General features: G+C 44.9%; 1 protein-coding gene across 1 annotated transcript in view; it reads right to left on the bottom strand.

The window, feature by feature from the left end:
• The window catches only part of LOC117876533 (complement receptor type 2-like), a 74,397-nt gene that overhangs the window by 44,788 nt on the left and 2,434 nt on the right, over positions 1–27,175 (bottom strand). Inside the window, exons 2-10 of the mRNA XM_034768795.1 lie at positions 15,688–15,870; positions 14,785–14,967; positions 14,025–14,207; positions 12,679–12,792; positions 12,258–12,354; positions 10,877–10,962; positions 9,899–10,093; positions 8,261–8,443; positions 6,384–6,566 (exon numbers count right to left, since the gene is read on the bottom strand). Of these exons, the coding sequence (XP_034624686.1) occupies positions 6,384–6,566; positions 8,261–8,443; positions 9,899–10,093; positions 10,877–10,962; positions 12,258–12,354; positions 12,679–12,792; positions 14,025–14,207; positions 14,785–14,967; positions 15,688–15,870 (1,407 nt within the window). The remainder of the gene's footprint in view (positions 1–6,383; positions 6,567–8,260; positions 8,444–9,898; positions 10,094–10,876; positions 10,963–12,257; positions 12,355–12,678; positions 12,793–14,024; positions 14,208–14,784; positions 14,968–15,687; positions 15,871–27,175) is intronic.

Here is a 27,175-nt window from a genome sequence, read left to right on the forward strand (position 1 = left end):
ACTAGACCTGATCTATTCAACATTTTAATCAGTTGTCTGGAAGTATACAAAAATCACTCCTGATAAAATTCACAGAGGACACAAAGATTGGGGGAGTGATAAATGAGGACAGGGCAGTCCTACAAAGCAATCTGGATCCCCTGGGTCTGTTCAAACAAAATGCATTCTTGTATCGTATAATGGAAAATTATATATCTAGACACAAGAAATGCAGGCCGTTCCTAGAGAACGGGGAAACTATATCCTGGGAAGCAGCAAGTCTGAAAAGGATTGAGGTGACAGCAGACAATCAACTGAACATGAGCTACCAGTGGGATCCTAGGGCAAAAAGGGCTAATGTGATCCTTGATGTATTAACAGGGGAGCAGGAATAGGGAGGTGATAGCAATGTATACAGCACTGCTGAGACCCATACGGGAATACTGTACCCAGTTGTGGTGTCCACATTTTCAAAATGATGTTGAAAAACTGGAGATGGTGCAGAGAAGAGCCACAAAAACGTATTCATGGACCTGAGAAAATGCCGTACAGTGAGAGACTTAAAGAGCTCAGTCTGTTTAGCTTGTCAAGAGAGACTGTGAGGCAACTTGATTACAGCGACTAAGGATCTTCACAAGGAGAAGATACCAGGTACTAAAGGGCTTTTTAATCTAGCAGAGAAAAGCAGAACAAAAACCAGGAACTGGAAAGTGAAGCCAGACAAATTCAAAATGGAAATAAGGCAAAAGTGTTTAATAGTGAGGGTGACTAACCATGGGCACAAATTACCAGAGGAAATGGCAGATTCTCAGTCTCTGCAAGTCTACAAATCAGGACCGGCTGTCCTTCTAGAAGATATGCTTTAGTCAAAAACAAGTTTTTGAGCTCAGTAAAGGAATAACTTGGTGAAATGTAAGTAGCCTGTGATGTAACAATCCCTTCTAGCATTAAAGTCTATGACGCAGCAGACTGGTCACACGAGCAATATAAAGCACATTTGTGTTTGCCGGACGAGGTTCTAAGTGTCTCATCCTTTTTTGAATCCTACCATGTTCCTTGCCTCCATTTTGTGGCAGTACATTCTACAGGCTTGTTATGCATTTCGTACATGAATCCTGATTTTAGACAGTTAAGAACTGCGTGTTCCTCAGTCAAGCTCAGTGGAAGAAATTTTCTTTGCCCCTACAAGAGTTATTCGTGATGCTTTTTCCCCCGCAGTAGACTTATTCCCACGAAGAATGAACTGTATCAAAAATTCACCATATCTCTATGGAGTTCAATATAGATATACTGTAGCCATGCAAAGATAAAAAGTGCTAACTTTATGACTGTACTGGGGAAAAAAATTCTCAATGCAGACAAGGCATGTAAAAATTGTGACCTATTTACTAAGGCCTGATCGATTCAGCAAAACAAGTCCCGCTGAAGTCACTGGGACTTAAGAAGGCACTAAGCGTTTTGCTGAATCAGGGCCTATATATAAAGTATTTTTTCAAGCCAGCAGGCCAGAGTACGTGAGTCTAAGGCTATTCAAGAAAGTCCCATCAGTATTCAATACGACAAATTAAATCATAATTTAAAAACATATACACAAGGAGGCAGAGTTAAGGTTCATCAGTATCCAATTGTATATCTCTTTACTAGTTACTGTAGTATTGCATTGACTAGGGACTTCTGCATTGTATATAGCATATATAGTCTTGAGATGAGGAAACTTGCAAAAATGAAGCCAAGAGAAGTATTCGCTAAGTTTTGTTACGAATTAGTATTTTGACCTAGTTTGTAACACATTATTGAATACTGGGGCTACTTTTAGTACAGTGAATTCAGTATGGCTAAATTCTACAATTCATTATCAGGGATAGAGCAACTACAGTTTTTCAAAAAAGACAGACACTTACCACAAAGTGTTTCACTTTATTGCAGTACTTTTGATGCTCCCTATACTATCAACAGGAAATACTATGAACACGATTAATTTAACCACACCAAGCTGTAGTTGTCCAGTGTTCTGTGGCACCCACTTTAATGAAGTTAAAAGATGTGAGATGGTAAGAACCAAGATCATTAGGGAAACTGAAGAGGGTTAAAGCTTAGATGTCTTTTATTTTATAACTCCATTTAAAGCTGACCAGCATAGGTAGAGTATCAAATTCCAGTAACTTCACTGGTGTGCACTGAACGCCTCCCAGTCACAGGACCATTATGTGGACAATAGGGTTTCTGCTAGAGAAGAACGGCACTATTCTTAAGTTTAGATCTACTACTACATAACAAGATGTTAATGTTCTAGGAAGGCAGGTATTCAGCACATGGCCTAAAAACCAGGAAGAAATGTGGTAAACCAATTCCTCAATAGGATTAAGAGGAGAGTATTCAGCACAGAAGGCTGAAGTTACTGGAATTTTGTATGTTAGCTGCTCTTAAAGCAGCCTACAAAGACAGGGAAGCATTCTGCCTTTTTTTTTTTTTTGCCTTTTTTTAAATACACAGTCAACTACAAATATAACAAAGAACTGTCCAAAATGTATTTAGAAAGTGTCTATGGATACCAGTGTTTAACTGTGAACCACTTACCCAATGGAAGAGATATTCCTAACTGTGTCAAGATGGCTTGCACATCAATTGAAATGGAAAAGCAACAAAGACACTCACCTACACAAAACTCAGGGTCTACTGACCATGTTGAATTTGCAAGACATGTAACATAAGGAGACTTTCTAGGTCCAAAACATATCCTGGGCGACAGGAGTATTTCAGTTGGGTCCCAACAGGATAGGAATTGTTCACTACCCCAGGCAGCTCAGCAAAACTCAACCTTGGAGGAGAATCACAAATGCCTAGCAATAGAGACAGACAAGGAAGGGAAAAAGTTAACCATGAAAGATATTCAGTAGTCTGTTGTAACAGAATACTCCTTTTTGAGAAGTCACAAGTGATTTTATTGGGGACAATTTGGGTGTACTTGTTTTCATTAGAGCCTTGACGCTAGTTTACTGAATGGCCTTGATACAAAACTGCAGTACATTAAAATGTTACATTACATAGATTTCCTTTTCCTGTTCAACCACTGGCAAAGATTTGTTGCACAAGTGTTGCAGCATATGTGTGGGGCCCACCTCTTGTCCTGATCTCCAGTTTTGCAGCCAAAATAAAGGTGATAGGCTTTCTTAACCACAGTGGTTATACTGCGCTTTTGTGATGCAAAAGTCACTTCACCACAAACATAGCAGAAGTTATCTGCACTGTTCACACAAGCACGAGGCATCTCTGCTCACTTTGGCTAAACAGAAATGTGTCCCTTTGCAAAATCAAACACTGACACATAAGAGAGCACGACACTGTATGATTTCTAGAGCTGATATAGGGCAATTTTTTCAGCAGAGTGATGTAAGCTTCGTTATGATTGCATCATCCATGACTTCTAGGAATAACATGATGCAATTCATATCATGTATGACACAATACCAGCTTCAGATTGCATCATTCATTGTTTTGCCTAAAAAGCAAGTACTGTCCAAACCCAGTCATAGATTTATTCATAGATCCAGTCAAAGATGTATTTTAGTCATTTCTGGTTTAAATTGAGATCCCTTCCCTTTATAACTCACTTATCCTCTGCCATTCCCAAGTCAAGGGTCGTATATACTGACCCAATAGCATATCTTGAAAACTAGAGCCAATCAACAATTTTAAGCATCATTTTCGTTCTCAGTGACCCAGAATTAGTAAAGTTTGACTACATTTATTTCAGAAGCATTTTGGCTGTAGAACAGTGTAATGCTTGTGCTCCTCAGTCCTCCAGCAGCACACCCTCTCAGCTCCTAGCGCCTCTTGCTCCCAGCTCCTCACACTCGCACCACAAACTGAAGTGAGCTCCTTTTAAAACCCAGGTGCCCTGATTAGCCTGCCTTAATTGATTCTAGCAGCTTCTTCTTAATTGGCTCCAGGTGTCCTAATTAGCCTGCCTGCCTTAACTGGTTCTAGCAGGTTCCTGATTACTCCAGTGCAGCCCCTTCTCTGGTCACTCAGAGAACAGAAAACTACTCATCCAGTGACCAGTATATTTGCCCTCTACCAGACTCCTGTACCCCACTGGTCTGGGTCTGTCACAGTCGATAAAAATCTATACTTTTTTAAAAAGAAACAGATTTTTTAATTTAAGTTGGGTTTTTTCAATAAAATGCTTTTTGAGGAAAAACCCTTGTGAAAAACAAAGATACATTATAGCTCAAAGATCTCTCATCATGGAATAGGGATTATGAATTCTAATTCTATAGTATGAGACAATATATTGATGTAATGTTTAAGAAAAGTTTTGTAAAAGAGTTGCAATCGTTCATGGATTAGGGTCCCAATCTTATGAGGTTCCAGGGGATTCTGTATAAATTATTTTGGTTAATCTTTCTATCTACCCAATGGGACTCAGTGCTCAGTCTAGAAGATACCACCAGAGATGCTTAGTTTTGCAATTCTCAAACTGTGGATTTGTGTCTCCAGAGATAACACGCTTGTTAACAGCAAAAATGTTTTAAAATAAAATAAATAAATAATATCGAGAGGTGAGAAATAACAGACCTCAACTCTATTGTCTCTCTGCAAATTTGTGTACACAGAGTCAATCCCTTACCCCTCTCTAGAAGTGCAAAGTTTCAAAAAGTTCAATTAATAGAAATTTGTTGGGGGTGGAATAGAGCTGGACAAGTTGAAGTCTGGAGATAAATGTGAGAAGGAAGGGACAGGCAGTAGAAAGAAAAGCCAAACTGTTTGAGCAGCATATTCCAAAAGTCTTAAGGTCTTTCTGAGTGTAGCCTCCCTTGACTTGAGATCTACCATACCATTCGCTCATGAGAAGGGAAAAACCTATAATGGCAGCAGGCCGTAAAAGAGACCTAGTTTGGGAATATTTTAATGAAGTTCCTCTACTTGTGGTTAAGACAGGTATGCATGCAAAGAGTGCAACAAAGAAATGCAAGGCCTGGTTGCCCAAATGAAACATCATGAGAAGCATTCCTTCTCAGGAGGAAGCTGCGTTCAAGATGATGAAAGGAACATGTCTGAACACGCAGGATCTTCAGACAGGTAAACTTTTTTTATTTCATACTTCTTTCTTGAGGACTGACGAGCCGGGCCGAGCCCCTGCACCCAGCAGCCAGTGGGGCGGTGCCGCCTCGGGCGGGGCTCGCTGCCCCCCGCTCCGCACCCCGCGCAGCCAGTGCGAGGCAGCAGCAGGTCCCCGCCTGCCAGCCCCACGCAGCCCTGGGCACCGCCCGCTGCTGGGGCCGCCGCGACTCACCGCGAGCCCCGGGCAGGGGCAGCAGCAGCAGCAGTGTCAGGAGCCCCCGGGCGCCGGGCAGGCAGCGCAGAGCCGAGACCATGGTGGGGCCCTGGCCCTGGGTGAAGGGGACTCATCTATGCAGAACCTTGTGGCCCCAGGACTCGTCGTGACTCCCTGCCAGATTGGGGGCAGGGGCTTCTACCCCGTACCCCAGCCCTGTAGCCGCTGCTCTCCCCCTTTAAGGAGAGAGCGGGGCTGGTGAGACGAGAGGGGGCCAATATTAACTAGAGCCAGGGCTGGTGCAAGGAAGTTTCACGCCTTAGGTGAAACTTCCACCTTGCCCCCCCCCCAGTCCTGCGGCAGCTCCCTGCCCCCCCTCCTCCTGAGGCGCCCCCTCCCGGTGGCAGCTCTCCCCTCCCCCNATGCAGAGAACCTCTGAAATTGAAAAGGTGCAGAAGGCGTCAGCCTGCCCAGCAAGCAGTGCTGTTCAGTGGGCACTTGGCACCTGTGCTCTGCACTGGCTCCCTACCGGTTTCTGGGGAGAGTTTATGGTGTTGCTTTTAACCTCTAAAATGCAAACACTTTAGTGGTAGGCTGCCTAAAACCACATCTCACGGGTACCATACTGCTCCTCTCGTGGTGAAGAGAGGCCCCAGATGGTTCCCTCTCAGTGAGAGAGAGAGCAGGGCTGGTGGGAGAGCTCCCTGTGAGGGACCCTCAGTTTGGCACCTGGGTCTTAAAGAGTATTGGTCTGTTGGCCTTTGGGGGACACATTTTACTCTTCACTCAGCGTGTAGCAAGGGTGGGCATAGCGTCTCTGTCTGTGAGTGTGAGGGGAGCTGCGAGATTAGTTGCTAGTGTTTCTAATTTATGTTAAGGGTGCGCAGGGTATCAGACAGGTGCAGATTTTTAATACTTCATGAACGTGGTATGTGTGTGCATAGGAGTGCAGAGTTTGCATACAGCACATTTATTTTCAAAAGCATTTATTTCACCCGGTCTCTAATTAAATGAAGCTTTAATTCCCTGGTACTAAAGCTGTTGCACCGGTTACCTCGTCTTTTGAGTTAAACCCTGTGGTAGGAGCTTCTTCCTCTTAGTTCTAGGTAACAGAACATAAACGCACCTTCACACTGAGGAGGGGAAGGGCTCCACGTTCCGGATGCCGTACAATAAATAGATGCCTGCCCAGTTAGGGAGTAGCCGGGCTCACAGCTGTAATTTACAGACGTTCCAGTGGTGAACACTGCCGAGGCCTGGACGCTGGGCTTCCCGTTGGCGATGGCTGGAGGAGAGGGACACTGCGGCACTGCAGGGAGGGAAGAGAGTCTTCACTAAAGCAGAGTTCATACAGGCTCATCTCCAGAAGGGAAAAGATCCATATGCTTGTGTTGAGTCGTGGCCAATGCAACAGCAGTGAGGCAAATGCACATCAGGGGTAAAGTTACCTACCTCCATCCAGTCACATCCCCCCAAACACCTATAAAGCATGATGACTCAGTCATGCTTCTTGTAACCCCCAGACATTTTCCCAGCCACCTTAGTAAGGGTCCAAGGGCTATTTCCACTGTATATTTTGTGTTGGCTGAAAGGAAAAGCGTAACAAACCCTTTAGACTCTAATGCTCGTGCGGGATGGAATGGACCGAGCCATTACCTTTGATAAGTCTTTTACAGTACTTCAATTTCATAACTATTTCTACAATCTGATGTCCTCGTGTCACTTCTATCAATTCTTTCATTATGAACATTACCCAGCTGCACTCACAGAATCATTCACCACTGGTACAAGTGGATGCAATTCCACTGAAGTTAAAGGAGCTCCTCTAGCCAGCACTGACTTTGGCCCATGTGTTTGACTGGAGGTTTAGTGCATAGCTGTGAAATTTGCTGAATTGGTGGCTTGTCTCAAAGTTCTTGTAGTCTCAATTTAAGTCCTTGTGTGTGTGTGACACACCGAGCGAGGCAAAGGGAAGCCACAAACATAACAGAAACGCATCTTCACATTGAGGGAGGGGGCAATTCCAAGCTCCAGACGCTGTATGGTGAAGTGATGCCTCCCAAAGAAGGGAGTAGTCAGGATCACAACAGTAATTTACAAACACTCAACACCCAGGAAAAAAAAAAAACAGGCTCCTTTAAGCATCTCAAGTTGGACAACCAAAAATCACTGGATAATTTAGGCTCGCGGTTGAGTGTGTTACATTGCAAGTCCTAACGGCCTGTTGCTTTTCTGAATCTTTTACTCATTTGTAACAATCTCGTCCCCACCCCATTATAGAAAAGAGCTTGACTGAAAGACCAGTGTGAGGGAGAAAAACAAAAAATGGTTCCATGATTATTAAGCATGCAGGACCTAAAGAGCACATTCCACATCCAAAGGGAGAGTGAAAAGCGTGTGAAGTTACTGAAAGGACTGCTCAAAATTGATAAAAATAGTGAAATTCAGCTGAGGAAGCAGAAGTTCCTGCAAAAGCTGTGGTGGACCAAGAAGTTACTGAATATCATCTTCTAAATCACTTCCAGTTCCCATTTCAAGATGGGACAGACATGAGGATCCTGAGCAGAGGAAGATAAAAGTGCTCTGCTTTCACCTTTAAGTTACAGAAATTCCCCTCAGGCAGACCCACGGCTCGTGTGAACTTGGGTCACTTCTCGCAGCTGGTGCAGTTTGAGGAATCCTGATTCCCAATGCATTGTGGGAAAGCACAAGGATTGCAGCAAACAGCAGGGACAAAGTTCCTCACCTGACATCCCCACTGCTCTCAGAGCCCTGCCAGCCCTGCCCCCAACCTGGTTCATTTCTTATTTTCTGGGTGTGTTCCTAACCATTGGGACCGTCCACCTCTCCCCTCAAACCAGTCTGTAAAGTCTCTTGATTTGAGGTGAGCGTCAGGCAGGACAGACGCAGACTGGGTTAGTGTTGGAGATGCTCACAGATGAGACAAAAGGGAAACCTGTTTCTAGATGAATAATACGAACAAATCAGAGTTTTGACACTTGCCTGGCTCACAGACTGGCAGAGGTGGATCCCACGTGTCATCAATTTGGCACTGACTCAGACTGTGACCCTTCATGGTGTAGCCAGGATCGCACTCAAAGGTAACACTGTCTTTATACGAATAGACACGTCTGTCACCAGATACTCTTCTTCCATTCTGGATTTGTGGGGCTGGGCATCTAACCTCTGCAAAAGAAACGCTTTAGCTGAAACAGGGCCAGAGAGGAAGAAAAAAATCTCTGCAGCCTACGCAGGTCTCAAGCCTTTTTTACACTTCCATAACTTGTTGCACTGGCCCAGGGGTTCTCAAAATTCTTTACACCACTACCCTCTTCTGACAACAAAATTACTACACGACCCGGGAGGGGGGAACAAAGCCTGAGCCTGCCCAAGCTCCGCTGTCCCGGGCCGGGGGACCAAAGGCAAAGCATGAGCTCCAGCACACCAGGAGGGGGAGTCAAAGCCCAAGAGCTTCAGCCCCTGGTAGGGGGCCTGTGACCTGAGCCCTGCCACCCAGGGCTGAAACCTTCGGGCTTAGGCCACGGGCGGTGGGACCCAGGCTTTGGTTTCGACCCCAGGCAAAGAGGCTCGGGCTTCGGCTTCAATCTCAGGCACTAGCCTATATTATTCCTCCTTGAAACTACAGATTGTTGTGGGAAATGTGGAGGGCCACCCTGAGAGGAGGAGATGGAGATACACTGGTCACAGCGTAGGTCCCTTCATAGCAATTTCACAAGGATTCTCTCCTCAAGGTGTGACCAGGGCACCAATCTCCAAGTCATGGGTGCACCCCCAGAGTAAAGCCAAGGAGCTCAGTCTTACAAGGAACCAAGGGCCCTTCACAGCCAGTGACCTCAGACATTGAGGGAGCTCAGCCATCTGCACAGTCAAGCCCGAGATGCTTGAGGAAGCTGGTGGTCCCAGCAACCTACCCTCTCTTTATTACTGTTAGAAGTGCCAGCGTCTTTCAACCTGCCTACCAAACTCCTCCAAATATAAAATTCTACAAGTCCGGCTTATATTTATCCCAAGTGCATTAGTAATAAGAGGTCACATGTTTGGGACTGATACAGCTTTACTCCACCCCATTATCCTCAGCACCATCAAGCCTGTGTCCTTCACTCCTAGGGGGGCAGACTTTGCATCCACACCGAAGGAACTACTACTAAATGCTGTGCAAGTTCTGCAGGGAGAGATCTCGCAGGATGAAGTCTTTTTCTTTTTAAGGAAGATTTTTCTGATGTGAATTCAGTTGTCCCTTCAAATGCCAAGAACAGAAATCCTCATACTAATGGGAAATAGAGCGCTACCATAACATCCCCCACTTTCATTCCCTTGTGGCTAGGATCAAAGGTCTTTAACAGCCTTAATAGAAGTTGTGACCCTACATGGGCTGAAAACAGAGCTCCTCTATGGGTGCATCCAGTGGCACCAGTTTCCATCTCAAATCTTTAGCCCTGCTCCAGAGCTATTCAGTCTCTAACATGAATCATGGAAATCTTGTGGAGATGTTGCCACGGGCAGGCACACTAAGTGCAGGGATTTAACTTGAGTCTCACCTTTGTGGGTTTGTCTGAACCTGGACTTTCTATACATGGAACAGCAGAGCAGGGAGGGGTTTTTCACCTATGCAAACCCTACCTCCACACCGAGGGGGACGCGCACTCCACACTCCGTTTAGCCCGTCCTCAGTTGTGCAGTGAATAGAGGCCTCTCCAATGAGCGGGTAACCATGGTCACATTTGTAGGTTACAGCTGACCCATAAGAGAAGTTTTTCATGAACTTGCCAGTGCGTTTTCCATTGGGGATGTCTGGAGGCGGAAGACACGGAATACCTGGAGAGACACAGGAGGAGTGTATTTTAGAATCAATACTGGTAGAGAAGCAGCTCCAGCTACTTGATCTGATAAAGAAATTTAGGAGCCCCTAGGTATGAAACCACTAGAATGAGCAAGGCCAACAGGTAATGGACCATAGGTAATTATACCTAATTCTCTTGAGCACTGTAAACCGCGAAAGAGACTTACTAGGATAACGTCTAAATGGTCTACAACCTTCCTTCATATGGACTGTTTTAAGATCAACCTGTTGAAAAATGCATGATTTTCCTGCTGTATCATAAGCTGGTGAGCACGCCAGGGCATGTGCATGCCTTAAAGCACAGGTCATGAACTCCATGTCTGGTTTTGGATTAATGTAAGTGGGTAGCAGGTAAACCTGTTACGCTACTTGGAAATCCAGAAGGGCCAATAACCACCTTGGTGGGGCATTTTTGCCAAACCAAGCTGAGTGCCTTTGGCAGTTACTCAGTTATCAAAGAAAGACCAAATTCTGATTGCCAGGAACTTGACACAATCACATTTCTCTCTAAGGTACAACCCGCTTCAATACGGTCTTGTTCTTAAGATACTGGGATTGGACTCAGGAGACCTTTTGGTTTTGCTACTGACTAACTCCCTAAACGATAGGTCACATAACCACTCTGTGCCTCAGGTGAGACCTTCCGGGGTGGGGATTATAATTCTTCCATATCTGTTTATTCACATTTGTGAGATTATTCAGAGAAGAGAGAGAGAGGGGCACCTAAGCACCTCGACAGACAGGTGTGACCTACTTACGCTCACAAATGGGAATATCACCGCTCCATGCAACACGTGTGCCAGAAATCTCACATCGTCTGTAAGGCCGTCCAATCAACCGGTGTCTGGAGTTAGGCAGAGGGGGTTATCAGTTCTTATCTATTTCTTTGGTGTTTGAGCTTTACTGGGAAGCTCTTCTCCCCAGCCACAGCAGGTGGGGACCAACACCACTGACTTTTGAGTGACCATCACAGGAGAAATGCTCCTTGCCAGAGCCGAACTCCCCAGCCCCTTGTAGAATTAATCTCTGGTACAGAAGCCTATGTAGGACCAATGAGCTGCTATTCTTTGAGCCAGGGGATCCAAATCTCCTTCTTGTGTCCTCAAGTCTTCCTCACCACATCAGCTGGATCATTCTCCACCACTGAACCACAAGCCACACGCAAACGAGTAACAGCATTTCCCCTGCACTTTCAGGCAGATTGCCAAGAGGGGTTTTGTTTTTCTCATGATGGATGAGATACATTTCTGTGGATGTGGGCCAGGGAGACCCAGCTGAGGTCTGGCTAGCTTGAGATTCATAAACGAAGTCAATCATGACTGTTGTAACCCACGCAGGAGTAACTCCCCACCCCGGCAGAGAGGTCCAAATACAAAGACACTGTCCAGCAAACCTCAGCTGAGCTGGTTCTGGAGTTCAGCAGGCAGCTGTTGTTACATGCAGTGTCTGTGTTATGGGACTTTCTGCAGTCACAGGCTCTTCCCTTTGGCCCCCACATATGACACGCTCTACAAGGGCACAAGCCAGCACTACAGCTGCAGACCTTTCTTTCTCAGACCCCGAAGCACAGTCCTAATCTTCAAATGGAGAGGGCGAGTGATGCCCTCTTCTGTCACCGTATCCCCAGCGCTCTCACTCGGGCACCGTCCCCAGCAGGGTTTCCCTTGGAGACACCTCATCAGTCTGGCAGGTGGGCAGTTAGTCGGTGAAAACCCTTCCACCCAACTCTGTACAGAAAGGCAGCCATTTCCAATGATTCAGAAGAAGAACTGTTCCCATGTCAAAGCAGGGGTAAAATCCAAGAGATTCCAGGGTTTGCCCTGGTCACTTGGATCCTACTCTCCACAGGAGACATCTTTGCTCAGCCAGCACCTGCAGGCAGAGCATTCAGCTGGCCAAACTGCAATTAAAGTTTGTACAATAAATGGCAGAGCATGAGTGAAGAAAAGAGGGAGACTTATGCCAATCCATCTTTCCCTGCATAATAATAGGATATTGATTGAGCCAAGAAGATGGAGTGCTGCTTTGGTATGGAAGAGTAAACTGCTTTCAGGAGTTGGGGGAATATGAGGATATCCACTTATGTTTTACAGCTCTAAGCTAGGCACAAGTAGTCCGCTCAGGCAGTCTGAAACTTACCCTTCTTCACAGGTGAAGTTGACGGTTGACCCGAAGAGGAGATCTGTTATAATAACTCTGCCGTTCTCCGGCTCTCCGGGATGACCACACGATTTCTCTGGTAGAAAACAAGGCTAGGATTAGGCTTCTCTCTTTCGGTGCAACAATTATCCCCAGGAACTGTCCATATTTAACACTCCCCAAGAAGAAGGCATTTAGAAAGGCCCGGAATAGGCACAGCTAGAGAACTTTACTAGTTACTATTAACTATTTAAGGACACGTTACATTTTGCAGCGTGGACACAACCTAGTGCCTCTAAGATCTTTATTGAACAATAGAAACAAAATCCATGAAGATATTCACTTTTACAGAACTCGAATGCTTCTGACCACTTTCGATTTTCAAGGCATGTAATAGTGGATTCAGTCCACGGGAGTCTACTGTATCCGGGCCGGCAAGTATAGTTTATAGTCTTCCCAACAGGAAAGGAAGACTGATTTTTATACTCGCTCTTCAGCTCAGCAAAGCTTAACCTCGTTGGGACACCACAGCCCTCTAGGAAGAAAGGAAATACACATGAGAAAAAAGAACCATATCTACTGTGCTGGTATGTACCACATCAGGTGCAGGTTGATAAAACAACAGTGTTACAAAGAAACAACTGCGGATCCGCTTTATAAATATTCTTTCAGGTGTTACACAAAGATTAAAGCCAAGGGAAAGAGAATGTTCAGTCAAAGGTGCTAATACAACAAAATCCATAGCTGGAGACTGAACCTAAAACAACACACACAGGACCAAACTCACCGCTGACACAAGAACCTCTATTTCCTAATCAACTAAAACAACATATGCACCTGCCCTGTTTACCTCTGGTCCTAATATCCATCCTTGGGCTGCCATACTCCCAGGATGCTAAAATGTGCCAGTTTTCAGTAGTACTGTCAGCAAAAGACTAAAGAATCACAATAGTTGCTTCTGGCCTTAAAGCATATGACTGAATAAGTGCAGCAATGCTCAACGGAATTAATATCCACATACAGCACCATCTATCAAAGGACCCAAGCCCTTCACAAACTTTGATACAACAGCCCATTGACTCAAGATACTCAAGTTATCTCTTACTCTCATTTAGCGGCTGAGGCTATAGGACGAGCACACCTCACCGATGGCAGACGTGGGAACATAAATAACCACTCATCACACTGCGTCAACCATATATCTGTCTTCTCATTCTATCTAGCAGTTTGTACACACCCAGAGTCGCACCCTGTGAGCATTCACTGCCACTTCCTTCGTTTACATTTTCAGATTCAATTGTCAAGGATATATTTGCCTTTGAAATAATAGCAAGTTTCTGGGTTCACGCCATTAGTTAAACCACTGCAACATCTATGTGTGGATATGCCCTAAGAGTCTGTGTAGGAGTTTGCCTATAGGGTCATTTCTTTTGCAGAACCTTTAACTTCATTTTCATTAGTATGTCTACACTATTCCATCTTCCTGCTGACACTTTTATAAATCCTTTCAACTGTAATCTTGTCCGGCAGCACTCAGAGAGCCATGCTCTCCACTGGCATCAGTGTGCAAGTTCCCCTGAAGTCAACTGAGCTTCTTGTGCCAGCAGTGACTATAGCCCCGTGTGTCCCCCTGGGGGATCTATTCCCAGCTGTGAATTTTGTTACTTTAGCTGGTATGTCTGAACATTCTTTCTCTTGCTTTAAATCCTGTCGGGTGACTGACACACCTACAGCCAAAGGGAAGAAGCCAACCAAAAATCCATTCACCTTCACATAGAGGAGAAGGGTGGCTCCAAATTCCAGATGTGGTACAATAGATCGTAGCCTCTCCCCGGAGGGCGTAGCCGGGTTCACAGCTGTAGTTCACATATGTTCCACTGGGGAAAGCTGCCAATGGATTGGCATTGTGCTTCCCTCTGACAATGACCGGAGGTGGGGGACACGGCAACGCTAATGGGGGAGAGGGGAAGAAGAATATTTCAGTGAAAATCTGAATCCTGTTCAAGAAGAGCTTAAAATAGGCTGGTCTGCAGGAGGGGGGAAAGCCCAGGATGCATGTGTTATGTCAAACCCTCCATTGCACCAGTGATGCAACACATCCAAAAAAGGTTAAATATCACCTACCTAGAGCCCCCTTCACCCACAAACTCAGATTTTCCCAATCTGCTACTTTTCTGTTCCTACAAATCTCCCTTGACTCCCTTAAGAAACCAAAATAGAATTTGTTGAGAGGGGGATGAATTTTGTTGATTTGTGTTTCCATTCACACCATTAGGACCCTCAGTGAGACAGAGCATTGCCAGATCTCTGGCTGTCAGGAGGGCAGGGCAGGATGCAGGCGATCAGCTATCACAGTGACGAGCATAGTCAAGAGATCAGGGGGTGGGCGGATATTTGTATGTTCCCCATTCCCAGCTGAAAAGCGACCCCAGGATTCAAAGGATGTTTATTTTTTAGCCTCCAGGCACAACCCTACCAGATATTGATCATCTCAGTTACCCAGCAGTCAGCCTAGATTCACACTTACCCTGTATGCAGACTGGAACAGGAGGATCCCAGGTTCCTTCATCTTGGCACTGAATCTGACGGCTGCCATTCAGGGTGTAGCCAGGATCACATTCAAACCTAACTATGTCCCTGGGTCTATAGACAGGTCCACGTCCAGCTACTTTTCTTCCATGTTGGATTTCTGGGGCGATGCAGAGAACCTCTGAAATTGAAAAGGTGCAGAAGGCGTCAGCCTGCCCGGCAAGCAGTGCTGTTCAGTGGGCACTTGGCACCTGTGCTCTGCATTGGCTCCCTACCGGTTTCTGGGGAGAGTTCATGGTGTTGCTTTTAACCTCTCAACTGCAAACAGTATATTGCCTAAAACCACATCCCCCAGGTTCTGTACTGCTCCACTTGTGGTGAACAGAGGCCCCACACGGATCCCTCTCAGTGTCAGAGAGTAGGACTGGTGGGAGAGCTCCTTGTGAGGGGCCTCACTTTGGAATCTACTCTTGCAATTGTTCTGAAACAGTACAGCCCCGTTGGCCTTGGGGGAACCCACTGCAAATCTTTTCTGTTGACTGAGCATGTAGCAAGGGTAGGGATTGGTGGCAGAGGTTTGTGTGTCTGTCTGTGTGAGGGGAGCATGGATATTAGTTTCCAGTTTTTGTAATTCATGTCAAGTGTGCCTAGGGTTTCAGACAGATGCTTTTTTCCCCAATATTTCCCTAATAAATATACATCTGTGTACGTGTGCACAGGAGTGAAGAGTGTGCATACAGTGCCTTTATTTTCAAAAGCATTTATTTCACCACGTGTCTAATTAAATGCAGCTTAAATTCTCTGCTATTAATTCTGTGGCACTGGTGAAGTTGTCTTTCATGTTAAATCTTGTGGTAGAAGCTTCTTCCTCTTAGTTCTAGGTAACAGAACATAAACGCACCTTCACACCGAGGGGGAGGAGGGCTCCATGTTCCAGATGCCGTACAATAAATAGATGCCTGCCCAGTTAGGGAGTAGCCGGGCTCACAGCTGTAATTTACAGATGTTCCAGTGGTGAACACTGCCAAGGCCCTGATGCTGGGCTTCCCATTGGCAATGGCTGGAGGAGAGGGACACTGCAGCACTACAGGGAGGGAAGAGAGTCTTCACTGAACCAGAGCTCATGCTGGCTAATCTATAGAAGGGAAAAGATCCTCAGGCGCATATTGAATCATGCCCAACACAACAGCAGTGAGGCTAATGCACACCTGGGATAAAGTGACGTACCTCCATTCCTTCCACCTCATTCACATCCCCCCAAATACCTATATAGCGCCATGACTGAGTGATACTTCTTGACACCCACCGACATGTTCCCAGCCATCTTAGTAAGGATTCAAAGGCTATTTCCACTGTATATTTTATGTTTACTTTGGCAATGCTGCCACTTTGGGACCATTCACTGGTTGGATGGTTGTTTAGGTGGGGCCTTCTCTAAGTTCCCTTAATTCTAAGTTCCCACACTCAGCCAGCCCAGATCTTACTCATCACAATGGGATCAAAGATAACCCACTATCAAAACCTTAATCACACTTACTTCTTTCACAGATAGGGACAGGAGGATCCCATCTACCATCATCTTGGCATTGAGTCTCGGGGCTGCCCCTTAAGGTGAAACCAGGGTCACATTCGAACACAACTATGTCTCTGGGTCCATAGGCAGGCTGTACCCCATTGGTTCTTCCATTCTCCACTTCTGGGATCATGCATGTCGCTGAAAGGGAAAGCATAACAAACCCTTTAGACTTTAACGCACATGTGGGATGGAATGGACAGTTTACCCACTGAGTCATTTCCTTTGACAAGCCTTTTACTTCAATTTCATAAATATTTCTACACTCTGACATCCTCTTGTCACCTGTGTCAGTTCTTTCATGAACATTACCCAGCTGCACACACAGAGCCATTCACCACTGGTACAAGTGGATGTAATTCCACTGTAGTTTGAACTGACTTTGGCCCGTGTCTCTCACTGGAAGTTTAATCCCCGGCTGCGGAATTTGCTGAATTGGTGGCTTATATCAAAGTTCTTGTGGTCTGAATTTCAATCCTTTTATGTGTCTGACGCGCCGAGTGAGGGAAAGGGAAGTAGCAAACAGAACAGAAATGCATCTTCACACTGTGGGGAGGGGGGTTGCTCCAAGCTCCAGACACTGTACGGTGAAGTGATGTCTCCCCAAGAAGGGAGTAGTCAGGATCACAACGGTAATTTACAGACACTCATCACCCAGAATTAATATCAGGCTCCTTTAAGCATCTAATTTGGGCATCCAAGAATCACTGGACAATTTAGGCTCACTATTAAGTGTCTTACATTGCAAGAGCTAACGGCCTATTGTTTTTTATGAATCTTTAACTCATTTGTAACACTTTCATCCCCACCCCATTATAGAAATGAGCTTGACTGCAAGACCAGGGTCAGGGGGAAAACGAAAGTTAGTTCATGATTATTCAGTATGCAGGAATGAGAGGGGCATAGTCCACCTCCAAAGGAAGAGTGAAAACCATGTCTCATTACTGGAAGGACTGCTCAAAATTGATAAAAATTTCAAGTTAATTGTGAAATTCAGCAGAGGAAGCAGAAATACCACGTGCAAAAGCTGCGGAAGACCAAGAAGTTATTGAATATCATCTTCTAAATCACTTCCAGTTCCCATTTCAAGATGGGACAGACATGAAGATCCTGAGCAGAGGAAGATAAAAGTGCTCTGCTTTCATCTTTAAGTTACAGAAATTCCCCTCAGCAGACCCATGGCTCGTGTGAACTTGGGTCACTTCTCACAGCTGGTGCAGTCTGAGGAATTATAACCCAGAAAGGCATTGTGGGAAAGCACAAGGATTGCAGCAAACAGAAGGGACAAAGGGACAAAGAGTCCTGTGGCACCTAATAGACTAACAGACGTATTGGAGCATAAGCTTTCGTGGGTGAAAACTCACTTTGTCAGATGCATGTGAGAAGGGACAAAGTTACTCTCCTGGCATCCCCACTGCTCTCAGAGCCCTGCCAGCTCTGCCCCCAACCTGGTTCATTTTTTATCCTCTAGGTCTATTCCTAACAATTGGGACCATCCAGCTCTCCCCTCAAATCAGTCTGTAAAGTCTCTTGATTTGAAGTGAGCATCATGCAGGACAGATCCAGACTGGAGATGCTCACAGAGGAGACAAAAGGGAAACCTTTTTCTAGATGCATAATACGAACAAATCAGAGTTCTGACACTTGCCTGGCTCACAGATGGGCAAAGGTGGATCCCACGTATCATCAGTTTGGCACTGACTCAGACTGTGACCCTTCATGGTGTAGCCGGGATCGCACTCAAAGGTAACAGTGTCTTTATAAGAATAGACATGTCTGTCACCAGATACTCTTCTTCCATTCCGGATTTGTGGGGCTGGGCATCTAACCTCTGAAAAAGAAACGCTTTAGCTGAAACAGGGCCAGAGAGAAAAAAAAAAATGTCTCCACCCTACGCAGCTCTCAAGCCTTGTTTAGCCTTTACCCTGTAACTTGTTGCACTAGCCTATATTATTCCCACTTTGAAAATACAGTAAGCTATGTGTCTAGCTACGCCAACAGCGCCAGACCACTGTGATATCAGAAATAAGTTAACCCTTGTTGTTGGAATGGGTCAGTGGAGTGAGGGGACTGCCCAGGGAGTGGATTATTTTGCCCAACTGCTGCAGTTCTTCGAAACCACCCACACATTACACACAAAATAGCCTCACCCTGCAGCACACACCGCTCCCTCGCCACCCACAGACACAAATCGGAACAACCGCCCACACAACACAACCAGCACACACAGTCAGCCCAGGCACACACAGCCCCTCACCATAGCACACATCCCTCAGTTCCTACCTGCAGAAGTTAACACAAATATCCCAGTGCCATACGTGGTCGCCCACATCATTGGATTAGGGTTTCTTAAAGCCATCTGCTTGGGGTGCAGAGCAGCTAGGAGAGCGGCCTGGGCATGCAATCTAGAAACGTACACCCATCACCTCCCTGACTAACATTCCCCAGTGTCACCCTTTGCTGCTAGGGCAAAAGACCTTTAACAGCATTCCTATACAGTGTGAGCCCAGCTGCTCTGCTAACTGACCTGCTCTACGGGTGCATCCAAAGGTACCAGTTTCCACCTCAAATCCTCAGCCCTGCTCTAGAGCTATTCACTCTGTCTAACATGAATCATGGAAATCTTGTGGAGATGTTGCCACAGGCAGGCACATTAAGTGCAGGGATTTAACTGGAGTCTCACATTTGTGGGTTTGCCTGAACCTGGACTTTCTATACGTGAAAGAGCAGAACTGGGAGGGCTGTACTCATTCAAACCCCACCTCCACACCGAGGGGGACGCGCACTCCACTCTCCGTTTAGCCCGTCCTTGGTTGTGCAGTGAATAGAGGCGTCTCCAGTGAGTGGGAAACCACTGTCACATTTGTAAGTTACAGATGACCCATAAGAGAAGCCATCCATTATCAGTCCAGTGTGCCTTCCATTGGGAATGTCAGGAGGCGGAAGACACAGAATACCTGGAGAGACACAAGATACTTAGAATCAACACTGGTAAAGAAGCAGCTCCAGTTACTTGATCTGCTAAAGAAAACTAGCTATGAAACCACTGGAATGTACTAGCCCAATAGGCGACGGCCCAGGGATGTCTGAGTTGATTGGGCACTGATGTTACATAACTCACCAAACTGACTTACTAAGACAAGGGCTAATTGTCCAGACACATGCACTGATCATCGCAGCCTTAGGCGCATGGGAACCCAGTAACAAGAGAGTGCTGAGATAATGCAGAATTGGTCAATGCTACGCTCAGCTGATGCGGCAACTCATGGTTGGTCGAGGAACATCTACATAGAACACATCACTGGACATCGGCAATAGCAGGAGGGATGAGCTGGAGTGCCGATGAGAAGCGCAGTCAGGAAAGTAACTGAAATACTTTCCTCATGCATTGTATTTTCTAAATGGACAACCAACCTAATTCTCAGTTACTGAGGGACAATCTCCACCCATTGATATATTTTGCATTCCACAACCAAATCTCTGTACAACTTTCATAAGTGATGTATTTGTATTCTAATATCTAAACTGGATTGTTAAATCAATTCACCTAAATTTGGGTTATTGCTGATCATATACTCTATGTATCATATGACTTTTTAAAACTAACTTTATATTTGTGGATAATCTAAGCACTATACCCAGATGTACAGACACTTTTTCCAACCTAAGTATTATATAATTTTTTAAAAAGTAGCTTTAATAACATTTTTATGTCTTACTGATGAGTAGACTGGTTTTCTGATTCATCATTGATTAACAACAGAAACTATTCACAGAAGTAAGGGAATTTATCTTACTACTGTTCTCTACCTGTAGTTTCAGACTGCCCTTTCATGGGCTACTTTCACTTCTCGGTCCCAGCAAATCCAAATGTCTCTGAGAAACAGAGGTTGCCTACTACAGTGGTTCTCAGCCAGGGTCACAGGTACCCTTGGGGGTACGCAGAAGTCTTCCAGGGGTAAATAAAGATAAAGATAATGGATTTCAAGAAGGCAGACTTTAGCAAACTCAGGGAGCTGGTAGGTAAGATCCCATGGGAAGTAAGTCTAAGGGGAAAAACAACTGAAGACAGTTGACAGTTTTTCAAAGAGACATTATTAAGGGCACAAGAGCAAACTGTCCCACCGCGTAGGAAAGAGACGAAGTATGGCAAGAGACTACCCTGCCTTAACCAGGAGATCTTCAATGATCTAAAAATCAAAAAAGAGTCCTACAGAAAGTGGAAACTAGGTCAAATTACAAAGGATGAATATAAACAAATAACACAAGTATGTACGGACAAAATTAGAAAGGCCAGCATAAAATGAGATCAGACTAGCTAGAGACATAAAGGGTAAGAGGAAAACATTCTACAAATACATTAGCAGCAAGAGGAAGACCAAGGACAGGATAGGATTGTTACTCAATGAAGGGGGGAAACAATAACAGAAAATGTGGAAATGACAGAGGTACTTAATGACTTCTTTGTTTCGGTTTTCACCACGAAGGTTAGTGGCGATTGAACATCTAACATAGTGAATACCAGTGAAAATGAGGTAGGATCAGAAGAGGCTAAAATAGGGAAAGAAGAAGTTAAAAATTACTTGGACAAATTAAATGTCTTCAAGTCACCAGGGCCTGATGAAATTCATCCTAGAATTCTCAAGGAGCTGACTGAGGAGATATCTGAGCCATTAGCAATTATCTTTGAAAAGTCATGGAAGACGGGAGAGATTCCAGAAGATTGGAAAGGGGCAAATACAGTGTCCATCTAGAAAAAGGGAAATAAGGACAATCCAGGAAATTACAGACCAGTAAGCTTAACTTCTGTACCCTGAAAGATAATGGAGCAAATAATTAAGCAATCAATTTGCCAACATCTAGAAGATAATAAGGTGATAAGTCACAGCCAGCATGGATTTGTCAAGAACAAATCATGTCAATCCAACCCAATAGCTTTCTTTGAAGGTAACAAGCCTTGTGAATGAGGTGGAAGTGGTAGACGTGGTATATCTGGACTTCAGTAAAGCTTTTGACACTCTCTCGCATGACCTTCTCATAAACAAACTAGGGATATGCAACCTAGATGGAGCTACCATAAGGTGGGTGCAAAACTGATTGGAAAACCGTTCCCATAGAGTAGTTGTCAGTGGTTCACAGTCATGCTGGAAGGGCATAATGAGTGGCGTCCCGCAGAGATCAATTCTGGGTCTGGTTCTCTTCAATATCTTCATCAATTATTTAGATAATGACACAGAGAGTACACTTATAAAGTTTGCGGACGATACCAAGCTGGGTGGGGTTGGAAGTGCTTTGGAGGATAGGATTAAAATTCAAAATGATCTGCAAAATCTGGAGAAATGGTCTGAAGTAAATAGGTTGAAATTCAATAAGGACAAATGCAAAGTACTCCACTTAGGAAGGAACAATCAGTTGCACACATACAAAATGGGAAGTGACTGCCTAGGAAGGAGTACTGTGGAAAGGGATCTGGGGGTCATAGTGGACCACAAGCTAAAAATGAGTCAACAGTGTAACACTGTTGCCAAAAAAGTGAACATCATTCTGGGATGTATTAGCAGGAGTGTTGTAAGCAAGACACTTGAAGTAATTCTTCCACCCTACTGTGGTGATTAGGTATCAACTCGAGTATTGTGTCCAGTTCTGCACACCACATTTTAGGAAAGATGTGGCCAAATTGGAGAGAGTCCAGAGAAGAGCAACAAAAATGATTAAGTATCAGGGGGGTATCTGTGTTAGTCTGGATCTTTCGTGGGTGAAAGCTTATGCTCCAATACGTTTGTTAGTCTATAAGGTGCCACAGGATTCTTTGTCGCTAAAAATGATTAAAGATCTAAAAAACATGACCTATGAGGGAAGATTGAAAAAAATTGGGTTTGTTTAATCTGGAAAAAGAGAAGACAGAGGGGACATGATAACAGTTTTCAAGTACGTAAAAGGTTGTTACAAAGAGGAGGGAGAAAAATTGTTCTTCTTAACCTCTGAGGATAGGACAAGAAGCAATGGGCTTAAATTGCAGCAAGGGAGGTTTAGGTTGGACATTAGGTAAAACTTCCTATCAGGGTGGTTAAGCACTGGAATAAATTGCCTAAAGGAGGTTATGGAATCTCTGTCATTGGGGATTTTTAAGAGCAGGTTAGACAAACACCTGCCAGGAATGGTCTAGATAATACTTAGTCCTGCCATGAGTGCAGGGGACGGGACTAGATGACCTCTCAAGGTCCCTTCCAGTCCTATGATTCTATGATAAATCAACTCATCTAAATATTTGCCTAGTTTTACAACAGGCTACATAAAAAGCACCAGCAAAGTCAGTACAAACTAACATTTCATACAATGACTTGTTTATACTGCTCTCTGTGTACTATACACTGAAATGTAAGTATAATATTTATATTCCAATTGATTTATTTTATAATTATGTGTGGTAAAAAATAGAAAGTAAGCAATTTTTCAGTAGAAGTGTGCTGTGTATTTTTATGGCTCATTTTGTAAGCAAGTAGATTTGAAGAGAGGTGTGACTTAGGGGTATGTAAGACAAATCAGATGGCTGAAAGGGGTACAGTAATCTGGAAAAGTTGGCCTAAATATACAGGAAGTGTGGCATCTCCACGCTTTCTGGAGGAGTTTTATATAATACTCTTTTGAGGAAGGGATTTCAATATGTACTGTTTTAAGATCAAGGTGTTCCATCCCAATCAAGCATGGAAAAACGCACTATTTTCCTGCTGCACAATAAATTGGTGTCCGCACTACCAGGGCACATGCATGCCTTGAAGTGCAGGTAATGAGCTTCTTGTCTAATTTTGGATTAATACAAATCCCTATCAGGCACACCTGTTACTTTATTTAAAAATACAAAATGGCCAATAACCATCCTGGTAGAACATTGTTGCCATACCAAGCTCGGTGCCTTTTTCATTTACTCAGTTGTCAAAGAAAGACTAAGTTCTTATGGTCAGGAACTTGAAACAAGAAACTTCTTCCTGGGATAAAAACCCCTTCACACACACCTATCAACGCAAGAGGCTCTTGTGGTTAAGGTACCTGGGATCTGGAGATCTGGATTAAAATTTTGGCTCTGTTATTGACCAACTCTCTATATCACCCAGAGTACATCCCTTAATCTCTCTGTTTCTCAGTTCTCCCACTCTAAAGTGGGGATCATAAAGCTTCCCTCCCCATTTATTAACATTTAAGAGGCAAGCAGATAAGAGACAGAAGTGCCCAAATAAGCACCTTGACAGACATTTGTAATTTACTTACGCTCACAAATGGGAACTTCACCACTCCATGCAACACGCAGGCCAGAAATCTCACACCGTCTGAAAGGCTGTCCAATCAACCGGTGCCTGGAGTTAGGCAGAGGGGGTTACAGTTGTTATCTATTCCTTTGGTGTATGAGTTATCCTGTGAAGCTCAGTTATTTGGGAAGCTCTTCTCCCCAGCCACAGCAGGTGGGGACCAACACCACCGACTACTGAGTGATGATCACTGGAAAAAAGGCTCCGTGCCAACTCAGAACTCCCCAGCCAGGGGCGGCTTTATGTGTTTTGCCACCCCAAGCACGGCAGTGAGACAGCCTTCGGCGGCATGCCTGTGGGAGGTCCGCTGGTTCCATGCCTTCGGCGTACCCACCACCGAATTGCCGCCGAAGCTGCAGGACCGGTGGACCTCCTGCAGGCATGCCACTGAAGGCAGCCTGGCTACCGCCCTCATAGTGGCCAGCAAGCTGCTCCCCGTGGCTTGCTGCCCCAGGCACGCTCTTGGTGCGCTGGTGCCTGGAGCTACCCCTGCCCCCAGCCCCTTGTAGAATTAAACCATGGAACAGAGTCCTATGTAGGCCCAAAGAGCTGGCATTCTTTGAGCCAGGGGATCCAAAGGTCCTTCCTGTGCCCTCAAGTCTTCCTCACCACATCAGCAGGGACATTCCCTGCCATGGAATCACAAACCACAGGCAAACTAGTAACATCTGCACTTTTGGGCAGGCTGCTGGGGGGTTAGTATTATACCGCCTCCATTTTGGTTTTATAATTTTCGTGTTGGAGTGGATAAGTTTTTGTGGGCCAGGAAGACCCAGCAGGGGTCTGGCTAGCTTGAGATAATCAATCATGCCAGTCGTAACCCATGCAGGTGCTATAAGCCACCGCATCACACAGGTCCATATGCACAGATATTGTTGAATAAAACAATGTAGAACTGGGTCTAGAGTTCAGCACCAGCAGCTGCTATGGCTCTTTTCTGTGACATGGGACTTTATGCGAGAAGAGATTCTTCCTTTTTCAACACAGACGTGACACTCCCTTCAAACGTTCCAGCCAGTCCTGCAGCTGCAGCCCTCTGCTTTTCAGGCCACTGAAGTACAGTCTCAATCTTTCAAAGGAGGGGGCAGGCAACAGCCCTTCTGCCACCATATCCCCAAAGCTCTAACTCAGACGGCTCTCCGAGCTGGGTTTGTCCTTGGAGATAGATGGGAAGTTAGCCATGGAGCCCCTGCTCTGCACGGCCCTGAGGAAAGGCAGCCATTTCAAATGATTCAGAAGAACAACTGTTCCCATGTCAAAGCAGGGGTAAAATCCAAGAGATTCCAGGGTTTTCCCTGGTCACTTGGATCCTACTCTCCACAGGAGACGTTTGTGCTCACCCAGCACCTGCAGGCAGAGCATTCAGCTGGCAAAATTGTAACTAAAGTTTGTACAATAAATGGCAGAGCATGAATGAAGAAAAGAGGGAGACTTATGCCAATCCATCTTTCCCTGCATAATAACAGGATATTGATTGAGCCAAGAAGATGGAGTGCTGCTTTAGTATGGAAGAGTAAACCAGGAGTTGGGGGAATATGAGGATATCCACTTATGTTTTACAGCTCTAAGCTAGGCACAAGTAGTCAACTCAGGCAGTCTGAAACTTACCCTTCTTCACAGGTGAAGTTGACGGTTGACCCAAAGAGGAGATCTGTTATAATAACTCTGCCATTCTCCGGCTCTCCGGGATGACCACACGATTTCACTGGTAGAAAACAAGGCTAGGATTAGACTTCTCTCTTTCAATGCAACAATTATCCCCAGAAACTGTCCATATTTAACACTCCCCACGAAGAAGGCATTTAGAAAGGCCCGGAATAGGCACAGCTAGAGAACTTTACTAGCCACTATTAACTATTTAAGGACATGTTACATTTTGCAGCGTGGACACAACCTAGTGCCTCTAAGATCTTTATTGAACAATAGAAACAAAATCCATGAAGATATTCACTTTTACAGAACTCAAATGCTTCTGACCACTTTCGATTTTCAAGGCATGTAATAGTGGATTGCATCCGCGGGTGTCTACTGTATCCAGGCCGGCAAGTATAGTTTATAGTCTTCCCAACAGGAAAGGAAGACTGATTTTTATACTCGCTCTTCAGCTCAGCAAAGCTTAACCTCGATGGGACACCACAGCCCTCTAGGAAGAAAAGAAATACACATGAGAAAAAAGAACCATATCTACTGTGCTGGTATGTACCACATCAGGTGCAGGTTGATAAAACAACAGTGTTACAAAGAAACAACTGCGGATCTGTTTTATAAATATTCTTCCAGGTGTTACGCTAGGATTAAAGCCGAGGGAAAGAGAACCTTCAGACAAAGGTGCTAATGCAACAAAATCCATAGCTGGAGACTGGCTCTAAAACAACACACACAGGGCCAAACTCACTGCTGAGACAAGAACCTCTATTTTCTAATCAGCTAACACAACATATGCACCTGTCCTGTTTACCTCTGGTCCCAATATCCATCCTTGGGCTGCCATACTCCCAGGATGCTAAAATGTGCCAGTTTTCAGCAGTACTGTCAGCGAAAGACTAAAGAATCACAATAGTTGCTTCTGGCCTTAAAGCATATGACTCTCTAGGTTCAGCAATACCCAACGGAATTAATATCCACATACAGCACCATCTATCAAAGGACCCAAGCCCTTCACAAACTTTGATACAACAGCCCATTGACTCAAGATACTTAAGTTATCTCTTACTCTCATTTAGCGGCTGAGGCTATAGGACGAGCACACCTCACCGATGGCAGACGTGGGAACATAAATAACCACTCATCACACTGCCTCCACCATGAGCACTGTCTTCTCATTGCATCTATCAGTTTGTACACACCCAGAGTACCACCCTGTGAGCTTTCAGACTGTTCTGATGAACGCATTCACTGCCACTTCCTTCCTTTACATTTTCAAATTCAATTGTCCCATAAGGATATATTTGCGTTTGTAATAATAGCAAGTTTCTGGGTTCACACCATTAGTTAAACCACTGCAACATCTATGTGTGGATATGCCCTAAGAGTCTGTGTAGGAGTTTGTCTATAGGGTCATTTCTTTTGCAGAGCCTTTAACTTCATTTTCATTAATATTTCTACACTATTCCATCTTCCTGCTGACACTTCTATAAATCCTTTCAACTGTAATCTTGTCCGGCAGCACTCAGGGAGCCGTGCTCTCCACCTGCCAGTTCCCCTGAAGTCAACTGAGCTTCTTGTGCCAGCAATGATTATAGCCCTGTGTGTCCCCCTGGGGGATCTATTCCCAGCTGTGAATTTTGTTACTTTAGCTGGTATGTCTGAACATGCTTTCTCTTGCTTTAAATCCTGTTGGGTGACTGACACACCTACAGCCAATGGGAAGAAGCCAACCAAAAATCCATTCACCTTCACATAGAGGAGAAGGGTGGCTCCAAGTTCCAGATGTGGTACAATAGATTGAAGCCTCTCCACGGAGGGCGTAGCCGGGTTCACAGCTGTAGTTCACGTATGTTCCACTGGGGAAA

This window comes from Trachemys scripta, chromosome 4 (assembly GCF_013100865.1).
Source record: "Trachemys scripta elegans isolate TJP31775 chromosome 4, CAS_Tse_1.0, whole genome shotgun sequence".
In the NCBI taxonomy this organism is placed as follows: domain Eukaryota; kingdom Metazoa; phylum Chordata; order Testudines; family Emydidae; genus Trachemys; species Trachemys scripta.